Below are 17,315 nucleotides of genomic sequence, written 5' to 3' on the forward strand. Positions count from 1 at the left end.
CTTCACTCCGTGAAAAGAGCAGTCGATTCGAAGCACTGCGCCATTCACCCCACGTTGCTCCGGGTCCCCGAAACCGGGTTTCCCCGCGAGTAGGGGAGGCGCAAAAGGTGCCAGCCGAATCCCACGTCCACAGGCTTCTCCCGCCTGTGGTTTTTGATGGGTCTCCGCCTCGCCGCGGCGGTCCATACCCTAATTCTCACGAAGCGGATTCCTCCCGATCAGAGGAAATCCGCCATTGCCGGAGGCGCTAACCCGGAAGCTGCATTCAGTGGGACTTACTTCTGAGAAGGCTAGGATCTCGCCCTACAGTTGCCAGTACCATGCGCTCAAATTTTGTTCTCCAAAAAGATAATGCAAACATGCAGTTATTGAGTTAATTTGAATTGAAGATGAGTTGCTGGGTTTATATATATATATATATATATATATATATATACACACACACACACACATACACACACACACAGTCATACCTTGGATCTTGAACGACTTGCAAGATGAACGTTTTGGGTCCCGAATGCCGTAATTGTTCCAGTTTGCAAACGTTCTTTGGACCCTGAACATCCCTTGCGACTTCCATGGCTTCCGATTGGTTGCAGGAGCTTCCTGCAGCCAATCAGAAGCCGCGCCTTGGTTTCTGAACCGTTTTGGAAGTCGAAAGGACTTCTGGTACGGATTCCGTTCAACTTCCAAGATAACACTGTACCAATATATCTCATAAAAAGTTGTTATCTGTTTTCCTAAGTTATTTAATATATCAAAGGATGGTCACAACCACTTGTAGAAGATGAGGATAGGTGGTGGAGGGTAAATGAAAAAGTGCAAGCTTTGTTATGGGAATACTAAACATTGTTTTCTTTGTCGAGCTTGAAATATTTTGGGCAAAAGAAGGGGGTTGGTTAGTTTAAAGGAAAACAGAGAGGGCTAGGGATGAGGAGTCCTATAGGAATAATGCATGACACAGAAATAACATTCAACTATTTGGAGTGAATACTACATAAGGGAAAGGCTGTTTTCTGTGTCTTCCTGCAGAAGTAAATCTTGGTTTCAGGTTTATTTCCAGCTTCCTATGCCCTGTCAATGTGTTGAAATTCACTGTAGTGCAGTGGATAGGTGGCAGCCTATTTCATTTCATTTCATTTTTTTAAACATGCCCCACATATCTGGCAAAAATCAAATCAAATTCAGGGCACTTACATGATCTATAAAGCAATAACCATAAAAACAATTGCAATACCAATAATGTATGAAACAAAAGCAATACGAACCACATGAGAAAATTTAAAAAGCGCATATAGGCTCAGAGCAGCAGCTAATAAAACCACAAGCAGGGACAATACCAGCCACAATGAGGACTTAAATGATACAATTTAACCACCACCGAAAGCTTGAGTGAACAGAACAGACTCCAACAGGTGCTTAATAAAAGACTGCAAATACGGAGCCAGGTAGATGTCTCTTAGGAGGGAGTTGCAGAATGAGGTACAATCGCAGAAGCAGCTTTGTCTCTGGTTATGGCTCACTACTCATGGTAGGAGCTTCTAGAAAAGGGTCTCCAAAGACTATCTCAGCTTTTGGGCAGGTTCATGTGAATCTGCACCAGTCCGTGCAGACGAACATCCTCCATGTCAAGCAACATGTAGAGTAAAATGGGAGTTTTGCAGGAGAGCACAAAATCCACTTGCTGGGCACAGTGATCATGCTACAGCTGAAGTACTATTTTACTTGTGAGTTGCTGAGCTTTTGAAGCATGTTGGCAAGATTTGTGTGCCAGAATGGTGTCACATTCCTATAGCAAAGCCTTGTATTTCTTGGCTATTTTTCCATGTGCATGTGAATCCTGGAATATGTCCTCAGAACCAGTTATATGTTAATATTATGTTAAATACTCTATTGAATAATAATATTAACATACATGAATTCGTAAGGCCCCCCCCCCCCCCAAATGTAATATTTCTGAAGAGAAGTAGAGCTGTCACTGTTTCTGTGCAATTGGTCCAGTGTGGTATCCTGATTGTGATACTATTTCCAAGTCATCAAATTGTCCTTCATAATCATAAGGGCTAGAAACTTGGATTTTAAGTAAAAATGAAAACTTAAAAGCAGCTATTCCTGGAAGCTATATAGAGACCACATTTTGCAGGGCACAGAATATGCATGGCCCTGGTTTGTGGAATATTCATTGCTCCCATCAATTGTAAAAGCTTTTCTGTAATTCACAGTACAAGAATCTATCCAGGCGAAACCCAAACAGCACCCTGATTCCCATAACTTGGCTTCTGTTGCTGGAAAAGGGAAGAATGTTATCCAGGGGATGTCTGGTTTTCATTTTTATGCCCCAGGGAACAAACTTCTGTGATTCATTTGCTTAGGAGAGCAGCAGTACATAGAATGCAATAATCACACCGCCTGTTCACCTTTAAATATTCAGAAGTATGACTTGCCAAACCAGAGCTAAGAACTAGAACAACACAGAGAGCTACTATGCAGTGCAACTCCTTCAGGTGCTACAAAGCATTCTTTTGAAATATTATCCAGTTGTTTCAGATGTTCCTTTTTCTGAATGGAAATAGTGGAGGGTTTTTTCTAAATGCAACCAAACTCTTAATTCAGCACCTCACCTTCATTTTTTTCCTCCTCCCCTCTGGTGGTTGTTTCTAGGTTGGTGTACAGGTCAGCTATGAAGACCTGTGCAACGGGGAGCAGTGGAATGTCTGCAAGGCCTATGCAACTTTTGTGGCACAAGGCAAGCCGTCTGCTAAGGTAGGCACAGAGAGTTAAAATCTTCAGTTTAGGCATTTGGAAAAAAAGAGCATTGCTGCTCCATCCCTTCAACCCCCTTTCCCCCTTGAGATTTGCTTTATAGAGACTACCCTGTGCATTTAGAGAATTATAAAGACTTGCTGATTGCTTTAGCTATGTTATCATGGTCCTTAACAACTATTTATAAAAATTGTGTGTGTGTGTGTGTGTGTGTGTGTGTGTTTATACAGTATGTTGCTGGTGCAGCTCTGCTGAGGTCTAATTTGTACTGTTGAGACTAGGAGAAAAAAAATATATTTTAATTCAATCATAACTTATTAGCTGGTCTAGAGTTCTGCAATACAGTGGTACCTCTGGTTGCGAACGGGATCCGTTCCGGAGCCCTGTTTGCGACATGAGCAGAACGCAACCCGCGTCTGAGCGGATCATGATTCGCCGCTTCTGCGCGTGACGTCATTCTGAGTGTCTGCGCATGCGCAAGCGGCGAAACCCGGAAGTAACCCATTTCGTTACTTCTGGGTCGCCGTGGGACGCAACCTGAAAAGACGTAACCTGAACCAAACGTAACGAGGTATGACTGTACACAAATGGGATAGCATTGCGTGGTTTTTAATACAAATTGGGGCACACAGATATAAATACGGATTGCTTTCATGGTGACTTGTACTCCTCCTTCCGGCAATTCCTGCGGCCAAGCTGGTGCCAAACATATTGCTCTGCTTTCCTTTGGACCACATCAGTGAGGCCAAGGGGAGGGTCTTGTCCCCTGGGCAACCCAGGACCTCCATACATACTGCTCAGGCTTGCACCCTGGAGAGGTAACTTTGGTGCTACTAATGCAGTAGTTTGACTTCACCCTTGGAGGCGCACTCCATTGCCAACAACGACGACGTGATTGGCTTTGTGGCATACAGAACTTTGGCTGATTGTGCAGTGGATGAAAGTTATATGAAGCTTGCAGTTCTCTGCACACTTGCAAGGATTGAATGTGCTGGACTTCTGCGAAAGCACACCCAGGACCATGGTGTAAATCTGGGGCTGGAAACCTCAGGCCCCTCTGTTTGACCTTTGGGACTCTCCTCAGACTGCACACCTCACTGAATCTGCCCCGCATTCTCTTTGAGTGCTTTTGCCTGGTCAGAATGTGGATAATGCCTCTTGCTTGCCTCTATCGATTAAAATAGAAAGCTTGTTGCATGCCTGTAATGTAGCCTACTGTACAAAGGTGTTTGAAAAACAAGGCCATGGCGCCATTTGTTGTGAACTGCAAGGCCTTCCTTGACATGCGCACACACTCCCGTCAAAGTGAACAACACATTTATTGTTTTACGCTAGAACTATGCAGACTACAGAGAATATCAGCATCAAAATAGGTAAAATGTGGCTTGGTAATGCTTTGGGCAATCACGGGTATGTCCTGAACTTTTTCGTTCAGCAAGTTTCCAAAGCTAGTAGAACTCCCTCCAAAGTGATTTGTGTATTGCCCCATCTCTAAAGGCTTTTAAAGGGGCCGATGAAAACTCACTTGTTCCAGTTCCCCTTTCCTTAAAAGGATTTAGAGTGCTGCTTTTCCAGAAACTGTTTAAAGGTTGTTTTATTGAATTATAATGGTGTGATGGTGGCCTGTGAATTGTTTTCGAGTGACTGTTGTTGTAAATTGGGGCTGTCATTGACATACTGTATTAAATATTATTTTATGGTGGTTTTATGTCAACCACATTGTGAGGTCTGTGCCCGAAGAGGCCGCTGAAAAATACTTCCTTAGCTTTTAGATTTAAAATAAATGGCAGGTCATTGCTGAACTACTTTCTTAGAATGCGGAAAATCTCAGGTCAGGATGCTTAACACCGGCAAAGGCTCTCTACTGAAAGGTACATTTTATGCTGTTTTTCCATAATACACTTAGATCAAGTTAAAGCCCCTGGTTCCTCAAACCGAAGAGGAGAAGATTGAGTACAGCGTTGCAGCTGAACGTCGCCGCATGCGACTGGCCCACACAGAGACCATCAAAGACCTTGTTACTAACAGCCCTGTCCAGTCCGGTACAGAAATCCCCAGGCTCCTTTCAGGTACTTTTTGCTGACGGGCAGCACTTGTCTAGTACATCAATCCTGCCACAGGGTTGGAAACAACAAAGTGTGCTCACAGGCAGGAAAAGGGAACCATCAGCAACTAACATTGAGAGTTGAAGCTAGCCCTGTATCTGGAAAGCGTGGAAGACCTATAATTGTGGGGTGGCCACCACAGAATATAGAAGCAGCATGTACCTTTGAACACATGTTTGCATAGCCAGCTACAGCTTATACATGGATGTATTTCTTTTTCAAATTACAGTGTTTACGTGATCTGCATATCCCACAGCGATATTTATGTAAGGTATTCTCACGCATAGAAGAGAGAAGGTGATTGGGTTTTGCTAAAGATGTAATCTTCAGCGGCAGTCAGCCTTGCTTTCTGTGTTGTCCTTGCATTTAGAGCAGCAGCTGTATTTCCTGGCGGATAGGGATACTTGGAGGTTTTGCCATAAGAGATCCTCATGGGTGGCATAGTGGAAGAAGCTACTGAGAGCACATTGCTGGCCTGTTGTTAAATCCCTAAGGGGTCACAATTGCTGCAGAGAAGGTGCTCAGCTGCAGGCTTGAAGCCCATATGCTGTCCATGCCATGCTGTTTAAGGAGGCACAACAGTGGTGCCAGTGGTTGTCAGTTAGGGGCTTCACCTTTCATGGGTCCTTGCTTTTATTTATTGGTTGCATTTATATCCCACCTTTTTCTCCAAGGAGCTCAAGTGGCTCTCCCTCATCCCAATTAATCCCTACAACAACCCTGTGAATTAGGTTAGGCAGAGATGCAGTGAGCTTCATGACCAAATGGGGATTTGAACCCTGGTCTCCCAGTTTCTAACACTCTTAACCACTGTATTACACTGGCTGCCACTTGTTTCCTAGCTCCTGGTATCTGCATTCCTACCAGTTTATTCATATAGACACATCCCAGTTTATCACAAATGCTGACTATCCATGGCTTCCTGGGGTTGCATGCTGTAAACAGGAACCATTGTGTCCTCCGTGTGCCAGATAATTCTGCAGCAGTTCCTGCCCACTTCCCTGCCATACTGTGGCTCCCAGCAAATTGGAAAGGGTGTGGGGATTCAACCCTGAGAAGATTGTTCCTCTCCAGACACCTCTCTAATAAAATTGTGTCCTTTTTTTCTTACCAGAGTTTGAGAACAGAGAGTGTGGCATGATGGTACCTGCAGAAAAGACCAGAGTGGAAAGTGTGGAACTCATCCTGCCCCCACATGCCAACCACCAGGGGAACACATTTGGAGGACAGATCATGGCCTGGATGGAAAATGTGGCCACAATAGCGGCAAGGTGGTCTACTTGGTTTGGGGGGAAGAACTAGGCAGGGTGGTGCTACTTGGCTGTTTAAGTTTGGACCCTGCAACTCCTGCTTCGTGCATGGTTAGGACTGGCCTCCATATGAAGAGATGAGTGTGTCACTATGACGTCTACTCTTTTCATTGGAGTACTTCTGTTCCATCATCTGCTAATAACAGAGGTGTTATTACTTCCATAGTTGTAAAACTGTCCTTCAGGAATCACTGAAAGCATTGCTCTCTAACACCGATTTAGTTACCTACTTGCCAAAATTTAGCAATGTTTCTTGATGACCATAGGAAGCTGCCTTATGCAGAGTCAGACCATTGGTCCAACTCTACCCCAATATTGTCACTACACTGACTGGCAGCATCCCCCCAAGGTTTCAGAATGGGCATCTCCCAGTCTTACCTGGCAATGCAGGGGTTGTACCTGGGACCTTCTGGATGCAGACAATTGCTCTGCACCTGAGCTCCAGCCCTTGCCCATTGGCAAAGGTTTAGCTCCTTTCCATAGAACTTGACTAGGCCTGCGCAGCACCATAACGCACATTATAGCCACTTACAGCAACATCCTGGTTTCAAAGGGAATGGACGAGGCATCCTAATGGTTTAGACATCCTGGGTGGTATTTAACTAAGTTTTACTGAGAGAAGACCCGTTGACATTAATGAACCTAACTTAGTCATGTTCATTCATTTCAGCAGGTCTGTTCTGCGTAAAACGTAGCAGAATGCCATCCCATATCTTTCTCTGGTACTGCAGAAGCAAAGCAGGACTTATTTTAACTGCTGTCCCACAAGACGGAGATTCCTCATTGAAACAAGTTCCACTGGTTCAGATAGGCTAAAAGAAAACAGTCCCCCTCAAGCAGTGCTGGATTAAACCCTGTGGAGACTCCTAGGCAGATGAAATCTTGGGGTCCCTTGCAAATTATCTTCTAAAACTGAGAAAGCCTGATTGTAATTTTCATTCAAGATCAAATCAATATTATTTTGATCCATTTTTAGTGGGACCCCTAAAAGTGTGGTGTGGGCTTGACCTTTGCTGGATAGCCTAGGTCTGACTCTCGCTGTGTCATGGTAAAAATGTGTTGTTTTGTGAATGGAGAACTGATAATATCTCTTGTGTGAGAGTACATCTTACCCATTATTAGTTGGAAGTAGTATTTGGATATTTTGTCCTGCAGAAGAATACTGGTTTCGATTTTTCAGTGCTCATAATATACTCTCTCTTCCCTAGCCGATTGTGCCACGCTCACCCCACCCTGAAGACGATCGAAATGTTCCATTTCAGGGGACCATCTCAGGTTGGGGACCGCCTCCTGTTCAAGGCCATTGTCAACAATGCATTCAAGAACAGGTATTGCCTTTCAGAAAACTTACAGTACTTCACTTGTATAAATTAGACCATTTTATGATCTACCAGAACAAATGCAAAGTCATTGAACAGGAAGATGACAGATTGAAGCTTTTGGTGTTTTATTTTCTTTTATTCCCCCCCCTCCCCATGTAGCACATAAGCAATTTCACCAATGAGATCTAAAAGTTGTCAGTTACTGACATCATCCAAATGAATCCAAAGACAGAGCTTAACTCATCTGTGAATAAATAAAAACAGCACTTTGGGGGGGGGGGGGAAACTGCCTATTTAAAATCAATTTGGATAAATTCACAAGTCCAAAAGAAGCGGAGTTAACAAAAAGGCCCTTTAAATAAAAAATGGAATCTGTTCCTACTTGTCACAGTTCTACATATACTTTGATGTGTGCCAGCTAAAAAAAAATGTCTTCTTCTTAATTTCAGCATGGAGGTTGGGGTGTGTGTAGAGGCTTATCGACATGAAATGGAAGTCAGCCGAAGACACATCAACAGTGCCTTCATGACCTTTGTGGTCTTGAATGATGAGGGTCAGCCACGCACACTTCCAAGGCTGAAACCAGAGCCTGGGGTAAGAAGCAGCAATGCCTTTGAAAGTGATGGATTGTGGTCCTGAATCAAATTTGGTAACCCTGCATGAACTCACTCAGCTGCACACTGTAGCATGTTAGCCATGCAAAGCCAGCTTTCTCCTTGGGGAAACAGCAAAAATTTGTTTTGTGTCAGCTTAGAAGTAAGAATAAATCTCTTAAGGAAGGTGTGCAATAGCATGAGGACCACCATTTATTATTAGTATTATTTATATAGAGCCATTCAAGGCCAGATGGTCGGTGGTCACACGTCAATTGGACGCACGCAAAATGGTTGCTGCCTTTATACATGGGGGCGGGGAGCATATCATTCCTTCTATATCTTATGTTCAGGCATTGGTACCACTGCTTGTGTAGTCAAAATGACGCACCTCACACAGAAGAGGGAAATATTGAGAGGGAACCCCAAGGTTTGCAAAAAATATATATAAAGGCAACTTTTTAGAATACACCAGGGTGCGGGGAAGAGACCTTTAAAAAGTCTAATTAACTGACTGGAGCATTCTGTGCTGCAACTTTTTTTGCAGATACCAGTTCACGGTGTTGATACTATTTGTCCGTGGATCCAGCCTTTGTGATGGTCTTTTCTGGCCCATAATTTTTTACTGCAGGAAAAGCCGGGCAACCTAAACTCCTTTGAGTTAAACTCTTAACATCTGGCCCATCTATTTAGTTTAAAGCCTCGCTTTGTTTGTTCCTATGCATGCTTCATATGTCTTCCAAATGTCATCCATCCATTTTATTTCCCTTTAACAGGATGGAGAAAGACGATTCAAAGAAGCTAGCGCTAGGAAAAAAATCAGACTGGACAGGTAAGTGAAAAAGTATTATTCTGGCAACTTCCTTGCATCGCTCTCTCCCTAACTAGGACCATATGTGATTTCTCCTCCCTCATTGTACATTCCTGCAGTAGAATTGTATTCATATGTTGTAGACTGAAACAATTACGTATAAGCAGGTCTTCCTGCACATGGGGCCCCTGGATTTGATCCACAGGTAGAGTTTCTGCTATTCTCTGTGGCTCAGCAAAGTGCCCATGGTGGCGTTCTTGAAAACAGCAGAGGCAGTAGCTACCAAATGGGGATTATTTTGAGGGGAAGGAGGTAGGAGTGAGGGCGAGGTGTTTCTTGTGAATTTATCCAAATTGATTTTAACTAGGCCGTTTCCAAAAAACATGTGCTGTTTTTATTTATTCACAGAAGAGTTAAGCTCTGTCTTTTTTTTTTTATATATATTTTTTAAGCTCTGTCTTTTGACTCATTCTGATGATGTCAGTAACTGACAACTTTTAGATCTCACTGGTGAAATCTCTTATGTGCATTCAGAACAGCATGCCTGGGTTTCTCTCCTATTTCCTTCCTAGGAAGGGACACATACTTTGCACATGCTCAGACACACACATCTTTTTTTGTAATTACTTCACATTCTAAGGTTGAACTGGAAATGAGGCAAGGCACACGGACTCCATTTCTTCAGCGCTGGAGTTTTTTATGGGCACTTTTGGTTTGATCGCAAGCCTGTTTCCACAATGAAGGAGGATACAAATTAGCTTTTTAATTTTTTTTGCAAGTGTTAAGATCCTTCAGAATCTGTATTCTGTGCTGATTACTAAATTTGATGCAAAATATGTTTGCTGAAAATGCAGGGAAGGAAAGGCAATACCAAGAAATTCACTGGCTATATCCGGCCCACTGTGTTCTAGTAGCAAAATTTGTCAGAAAGGTAAAAGCTTGGTAGAAACGAAAGTGTAAGTTTTCGTGGAAGAAAGGGAAAGCTGGAAAAAGTGACCAGCAAAGCTCAGAGAAATGTTTCCCCCCCATCCTCAGTCTGTTCCTTTCTTCTACAGTCAGTCCTATTTATAAAATAAACCCTCGTCCAGCTCTGTGTTTTCATTCTGATTCTAGTTTTGCCTTGCGGTGACATCAGAGCCCCTTCCAGTTTGCCTCCTGTTATGTCACTAAAACCTCATAGCGTATTTATAGCCTTGTTCTTTGGTTGTCTCTAATTCATAATTTATTGCAGAACACAGACTGAGACCGCATGCATTATCCTTAAGGCCACAGTTCTCGGAGCATTAATGCCAGATCAATGCGTTCTCTTGAGAGCAGCGAAAGAAGGCAGGGAAGAAGAAGGCAGGCTGCCAGAGCATCATGAGCAGTGCTTAGAATGCTCTGACTTAGGGGTTCGTGGCACCTTCCTTGCTCAGGAGTCCCCTCTTTTCCGGCATCTCGGTGGCTTGGCCATTTGTCTCTGTCATTCTCCTGTGCCTGCTAGTGAACCGCAGCTACATCATCCTATCAGGAGAGTGTAGCAGGCAGAGCAGTCAAATAATCTACAGGGTAACTTTATTTATCCTAATCATTGGGGGGATATACAAAATGCTTGGCTGAGCAGCAGTGTCGTTTACTGCAAAGCCTACTTAGAATGAAATACACTTCTGTGGTGGGGAGAAGAGTCAGTTCAGGATAACCTCAGGTTTAAATATGCCACAACTTCACGAGGTAACTGGTGAGTAGCTGTGGTCTCTGGTGTCTGCCTGTCTCGCTTTGTTTCTCTGGCCCATCTTTTTTAGGACCTGCCTTATTTCTGTGATTGCAAGTTGTTTTAAATTGTTTTTACCATTTTACTTTAGCTGCCCTGGGACCTTGGGGTGTAGGACAGGTCACAATTTTTCACAAGAGTAACCTTTACTCTTCTAAAGCTTTTCTAAAATCTTTATTAGGGGAATTTTATTTTTTTAAAAGCTAATAAAACTTTCTGCGTATGCATACCTGAGATGCTCAACTCAAAGATGCACTGTACATTGCAAAAAAAACACCTTAATTTGAAAACAATATTAAAATAAAGTTTGTGTTGCCCTCCACCCTTGTGTGAAAAAAACCCCCACAAGTCAAGGAACTAAGAACTAATTTTTCATGGGGGGGGGGGCGCTGTAGCTTAATAGTAAAGAATCTATTTTACATGCAGAAGGTACCACATTCAGTTCTGCAGCTTCTTTGTGCTGGGAAGGGTTCCCTGCCTAAAATCCTGGATGACTTGCTGCCATTTGGTATAAACAATACTGAGCTGGATAGACCATTGGTCTGACTCTCTCTAAGGCAGCTTCCTATGTTTCTGTGTACTGGTGTAGAGACGGAGGCCTGTGGCTTCTGCGTCCTTGCCGGCAGCTTAGCTCTCAATATCCTGCCACACAGAACTCTCCTGCAATCTGTTCTTTGACCTAAAGTTCATTCTAGACAGAGCACATACAGAGAGACCACAGAAGCCCCACACCTCACCTCAGACCTGCCTGCCGCCTGCTAGTAGGGGTTCAGAAGTGCATGTGTAATCCTCACCATCAAGGCAATGACCAGGCTGTCACTTTGAGAGCCTCCTTGTGTCGTCTGTGGTGGATACAGAGAAAGTGGAATAAGTCCTGATTTCTGTTACGGGGATGCTTCACGTGCGATATTTCTTTTACCCACAGAGAGCCTTCTTCTGGGGAAAGCATTTGTAGTACACTTGAAAACCACACGGGGGCCTGTTTTGCTGTGATTACAATATATTTGGAAGCCATAGAAGCTCAATAAGGCACTTGTGCAACTTTCACCCTCCCAGGAGTGTAAGCACATGTATGCCTCCCTTCCACTGCCACCTTACCCTGGTCGAGGCTTACCATAACACTATCTTGCAACTGGTGGGTTGTTAAGCAAAGTTTTGGCCCACACCAATGCATGACATCAGCCTGGCCACCTAGCTATGGTGTCTGAGTGGAAGGGAAGGTGCTTCAGTTATATAGCATAAAGCATATTCGGGAGAAATGGTCTCTGCCACTACAAACAGCTTTTAGATTGTGCTTCCATTACTCTTAAAACATCTGCTCTGTTTGCATGTGTGTGTGAGAGAGAGAGAGACTGCAAACATACTTCAGCTTGGAGGTACCATTTCCCTCTCTTTTCAGTACTGCTGCAGGAGGATCAGGTTGGTGCATGCTGAATTGAGGTGCCCTCAGTCAGGGAGGAGAACCTGTAGCCCTCCAAATGCTGCTGGACTACAACTCCCATCATCCATGCTGGTTGGCCCCACTGACTGGGGTGAGGGGAACTGGAGTCCAACAGCATACAGAGAGCCACAGGTTCCCCATCCTGTCTCTTAAGTGATTTAAAAGGGGTTGTTTAGATTTGTTGTCCCAAGATCATGATTTTACTTCATCTTGTGTTAGGGCTGGTCTTGCAAGCTGCAAATCCAGGGAATTTATTAAAAGTATTTATTTATTTTTAAACTCCTAAACACACACACACACACACACACACACACACACACACACACAGCATTATTTGATATGAAACACAGAATAGAGCTGTAACTGAAGGCTTGCAATCTAAATAGTAATGTCTGTAACTTACTATATATTATCTGACCAAATGTTCTGTTTATGATGTTGGGACTCCATGGATGCCTTTTAATATGGGGGAGAAAGGAATATGAGCAAATTCCTTTTCTTGAGAACTGATGTGCAAGTGTGCATTTTGTGTATGTACCTGAATCTCCTTGTTCCACAAAACCTGTGGACTTTGTTCTGTCTGATCTCCTCTTCCTAAGAAGTTTAAAATGTCTCTAAGTCATATGGCTTGCCAAGGCGAGACCTCTTATTATTGGGTACTTTGGACCACTTTACCATGGCTCTGTCACCTTGAAGGTCATAGATCAGTTGTTATCAGTCAGATCTCTCCTCCTTCTCATTTCCTTATCTTAGGTCCTGATAATGAGATTGTATGGGAGTGATACAGTTGAGCAAAGAACAAGAGCATCTTGTGACTGTCAGTGCCCTGCTGTTAGCACTAAGCAATTTTTCTGTCACTTGAGTCCAAGGCTACTGCTGGTTCTATAGCAGAAATGCACTCTACGAAGCTGAGTCACGCACACCATACTAACCAGTTTCCATTTCCTCAAGCCCCTACATTAAATCCCATTACATTTCACCTGTGTGCAGAAATCCTCTCTGAAAATAGACCCAAATTTAATAGCAGTGTCTAAATTTGAGAGATGCTGTATCCTGTGCAAGGTTTTATTTTAGTGCAATTAGGTGATACTTCTGACTTTAACCCTGCAACTAGGGAAAAGGAATCTAGGGCACTCTGTGTTGGGGGATGTGGCAGGAAGTTGCATAAGTAGTTATTCGCAAGTGGGCCTCTTGATCCACATATGAAAGAAGTCAATAGATGTGATTGTGGTGTGTTAGAGCGAACCTGAATGTGATTTTCTCCAGGTGTTTGCCTGCCTTCACTCCCTAGCACCAGCAAAAGGCCAGAATGAACCAAGACAGATTTTGCCAAAAATGATTGCAAGCAAAGGAATTCACTTAACTGAAAAACAAACCCAAAACTATACCTTGAATACACAATGTGCCCCACACAAGAAATAAAAGGTATCCCACAAACTAGCACAGTGTTCCCTAATACATCTATAATCTCATACTTGCTCTCAGCTGGGGAGTATTTACCAGTCTTTGATTTGTTCCCTTTTGACGTGTCTGAGAATAATTAGGAAAAGGATTCTTGCTGCAGCAAGAATACTATTAGCACAGTGATGGAAGCAATAAGAACTACTAACAAAAGAATGGCAGATGAAACTGATGGTCTATGCCGAGTGGGCAAAATTAATTGGGAAAATTTGGAACTAGCAAGACCAGACTTTCCTGAAAGATTGGAAGAAATTTATGATATATTTGAAAGACAATTGTAATCAATTGACATCGCTTGTAGGGTTGCAAGAAGTTTTGTAAGGAGAACTATATGAATTATTGCAAAAAAGGACTAAGGAGTTTATTTAGGATTTGGATTTTATAGCAATAACTATTAAAATAAAATGCAAAATCAGAAAGAAAGTTAGAAAACCATTAGTTGAGGTTGACGGAAGTCCTAGGCTGTGATAGCCAAAGGTTTGTTATATTGTAGAAGATGGGATGTTATGTTTGGAAAACATGTGCAAAAACCAATAAATTTTGTGTGTGTGGAGAGAGGGAGAGAGAGAGAGAGAGAGAGAGAGGGAGAGAGAGAATAATTAGAAAAGGGAAGGTTTCTGAAGAGGAAGACCTCCCCTCCTTGATTGGCTGTTTGTGACCACCCACTTTCTACTCAAACCCTCATCCCGGCTATCTCAGTTTTGCTTTACTTTCTTTAACAGCCACCAGCCCATTTGGGAATAATACTCTGTGTACAAAAAGACAGAGATGTTAACACCACTATCTTGTGTAACTAGCTTGCTCTAGAGTGCCTCGATTAAACTGGCATTCAGGTATTCTCCTCTTCATATGATGAGAAAAGTGGGGGTGAACTCCTCTGTGTGTCCCTGTGCCTGCCCTTGCTGTCCTCCAGGTGCAGGAACTTGCTGCACCTGTGGAGGCTTCCTGTGCAATTTAGAGTCCTGATCATGCAGGGAGGCACCGTGAGTGCAACAGGCTCCTGCTGCAGTCAGTTTGCTCTCCCAGTATGCAGAGAAAAGTGGGCATGCGACGCTTTGCGGGCCAGCCACCCTTCCTGCTCTTCCTCATGTGATTCTAATCACACGTGGAAATTGAAGGCCCAGATCCCAGATCTGGTAACATGCCAGTCTGATCCGGCTGAAAATGAATGACTCCTGCCTTTGTACCCTATGCAGATTTCCCTAAGAGTATTTAACCTTAATCATTTCTATGATTCTGTGATGACCATATAGCTATCTTGCCCACTGAGTCTCTGTTTGAACCAAAAGATTTATTCTCCCTTCCTCTGCACATACCTGGATTCAGTCTGGTGGCTAATTTAAAAGCTATGCTTAAAAACAAGACAATGTAAAAACAAGACAACCTATTTCTTTTAGATAATATCTTTGGAAGGTCACGTTCAAAGCATACTTGCCATTTCCTTTCTAGTGCCAATTTTATGAGGAGCGTTTTTTAATTACCTTTTGTTGACAGTCAACATTCAGCGTAACCAATGCATTCTTTTCCTTTCTGCAGAAAATACGTCTTTTCCTGCAAGCATACAGAAGTACCTTTGTCTGTGCCTTGGGATCAAAGCAATAAGGTAAAATAAACTTGCTCCGCAAGTTGCTAACATCTGCATCTCAGGGGGCCTTTAGACTCCTCCAAAGCAGGAGGGCCACATTCCTCGTGGAGCAGCCTTCCAGGGGCCACATGCCAGTCGTGGGTGGTGCCAAAAGCAGAAGTGCACAGCGCAACAAATGTGAATTTTACCTTTGTACAGTAGACTAGTTTCTACGCCCACCCATGGGCGTAGCCAAAATCAAAAATCCTTAGTTATCAGAAAGTTCATTTGATGGGTGGAGAGTGGACAATAACCCCTTCCCCCATCAGTTGATCTGCACAAATCAGCTTGGGGTGTGTGTTGTGTGTCCCATCTGTATACAAGTGTGGGTGTGCCAATGGGAGGTGCCCATTTTTGGACATACTCGTCATCTGCATACTTCCCTGAGCAGGTTGACCAAGGGGGACTGCCGCCCTCAGGCCCCAAAAACTTAACCGTACCTGCCATGGAACTTGTTTGTGCCTCAGATGTCTTAAGGAATAAGGACTCTCTTGTGGGAGGGAACGAGAAATGCTACTCATGAGCAAAGATAAAGTTAGAAAGCTTTGTGTGTTGGTTTAGAACAGTAGGAGAGCCCTGCTGGATCAAGCCAGTAGCCCATCTAGTTCAGCATCCTGTGGCTAAGCAGGAGTTTGGGGGAAGCCCAAAAGCAGGATGTGAGTGCAGTAGCATCGTCCTCACTTGTGAGTCATTGGAAACGGCATTCAGAGTCATACTGCCTCTGATATTGGAGGTAACATAGCCCTCTCAACTAGTAGCCATTTTCTCCAGGAAGGAGACACCATGCTGTTGTCTCAGAATGCAAGCTGGCCTCCAGGTAGCTTCTATATTGGCTTTTCAGCCAGACATGACATTTTGCCTGTACCTTGGGAAATTAGATATTTAGAAGCGGACATGTGTCTGTTGCTATGCAATCAGGACAAAACCCACTGAAACCTTGGCTGGTGATTAAAGTTAGAGCATTTGATTTGTTAAACCCATGGTTTACTTTTTGTTTGCTTAAAATATTTACTTATACCTCCTTCAGTCTGACAGCAGGTCTCTTAGGCAGCTGATGCAAGAGAAAAGTAAAACAGAATAAACGCAAGAAAATATCATCACATTCCATGTAAACACTCTTTCTCTCCCCCCACCCCAAAGGCTTTCATAAACTTCTTAATACCTTCAGAAGGCTATTTTGGGCCTTGCTGGGAAGAAATTCCATACCACTGATGGAAGGCCTTCAGCTTATTCCTCCTAGCTTGCTTCCAAAGGTGGTGGCACTCAAAGCAGAGCTTCTGGTGATGATTGAAAATCTGTCTAGGTGTTTAAGGAGACGGACTATTATTTAGAATGTCCTTACCCTAAGTCACTTCAAGATGACTGCTCAAAACAAATTACGATGAATGCTCAACAAAGTTTGGGTGGTGGTTAGGCAAAGACAGCTATTTATTCAGTTCAGTATTCATTCTGATTTGTTTGTGAGGACATTACAGGACATTACATTATTTTTCCATCACTAGCCTTGTCTCAAAAACAGTCCCAATTTGGGAGAAACAGGTTTGTTGTGCAAGACTGCCAAATAAGCTTTAAAAGTTAAAACCAGCAGTGAATTAGGCCTGGAAACCAACTAGGAGCCAGTGAATAAGTTTAAGAACAGTGGAGAGAGTTGCTAAGATGTATTTCGTTATCAAAATGTGAACAATATTTGGCACCTCTAGAATTCCCCCATTCCTCATCAAAGAAATACACATGATGGAAAGTAAATCAGACTTTCTTGCCTTAGTATATTGTGCAGGTTAAGGGGTGGGAAAGAGGAGGACCCTTTACAATCTTCTTGTGGAAGGAAGTTTTGTTTGAAGTTGTGAATATTTTGACAGGAACTTGGTGATACTAGATGGTATAAAGGAGGTTCCACGAAGTATAGGGGCCATTTGCCAGGGTGGATAGGGGAGCAATTGGAAATGGAACAGGAAGATGTATTTATTTTTGCAAGCTTTATTATCAGAGTCCTCACTGATTCGTAGCACTCAACTCCCTGCAACTTCTAAAGAAATTATATAAAGTCTGGCTAATTCTGCTAAAAAATTCCAAAGCTTCAGAATTGTGAAATCTCTGGGATCATGGAACTCCGTGTCAGAATGAGCATATAAGGC

At 43.2% G+C, this 17,315-nt stretch overlaps 1 protein-coding gene across 2 annotated transcripts in view; it reads left to right on the plus strand.

The window, feature by feature from the left end:
* The window catches only part of ACOT11 (acyl-CoA thioesterase 11), a 63,975-nt gene that overhangs the window by 42,401 nt on the left and 4,259 nt on the right, over window positions 1-17,315 (plus strand). For both annotated transcript variants that reach the window (XM_081010669.1, XM_081010670.1), the window contains 7 exons: window positions 2,662-2,763; window positions 4,670-4,832; window positions 5,983-6,139; window positions 7,387-7,506; window positions 7,950-8,094; window positions 8,870-8,925; window positions 15,093-15,159. In XM_081010669.1, the coding sequence (XP_080866795.1) occupies window positions 2,662-2,763; window positions 4,670-4,832; window positions 5,983-6,139; window positions 7,387-7,506; window positions 7,950-8,094; window positions 8,870-8,925; window positions 15,093-15,159 (810 nt within the window). The remainder of the gene's footprint in view (window positions 1-2,661; window positions 2,764-4,669; window positions 4,833-5,982; window positions 6,140-7,386; window positions 7,507-7,949; window positions 8,095-8,869; window positions 8,926-15,092; window positions 15,160-17,315) is intronic.

This window comes from Podarcis pityusensis (genome assembly GCF_964106645.2).
Source record: "Podarcis pityusensis genome assembly, chromosome: 6".
In the NCBI taxonomy this organism is placed as follows: domain Eukaryota; kingdom Metazoa; phylum Chordata; class Lepidosauria; order Squamata; family Lacertidae; genus Podarcis; species Podarcis pityusensis.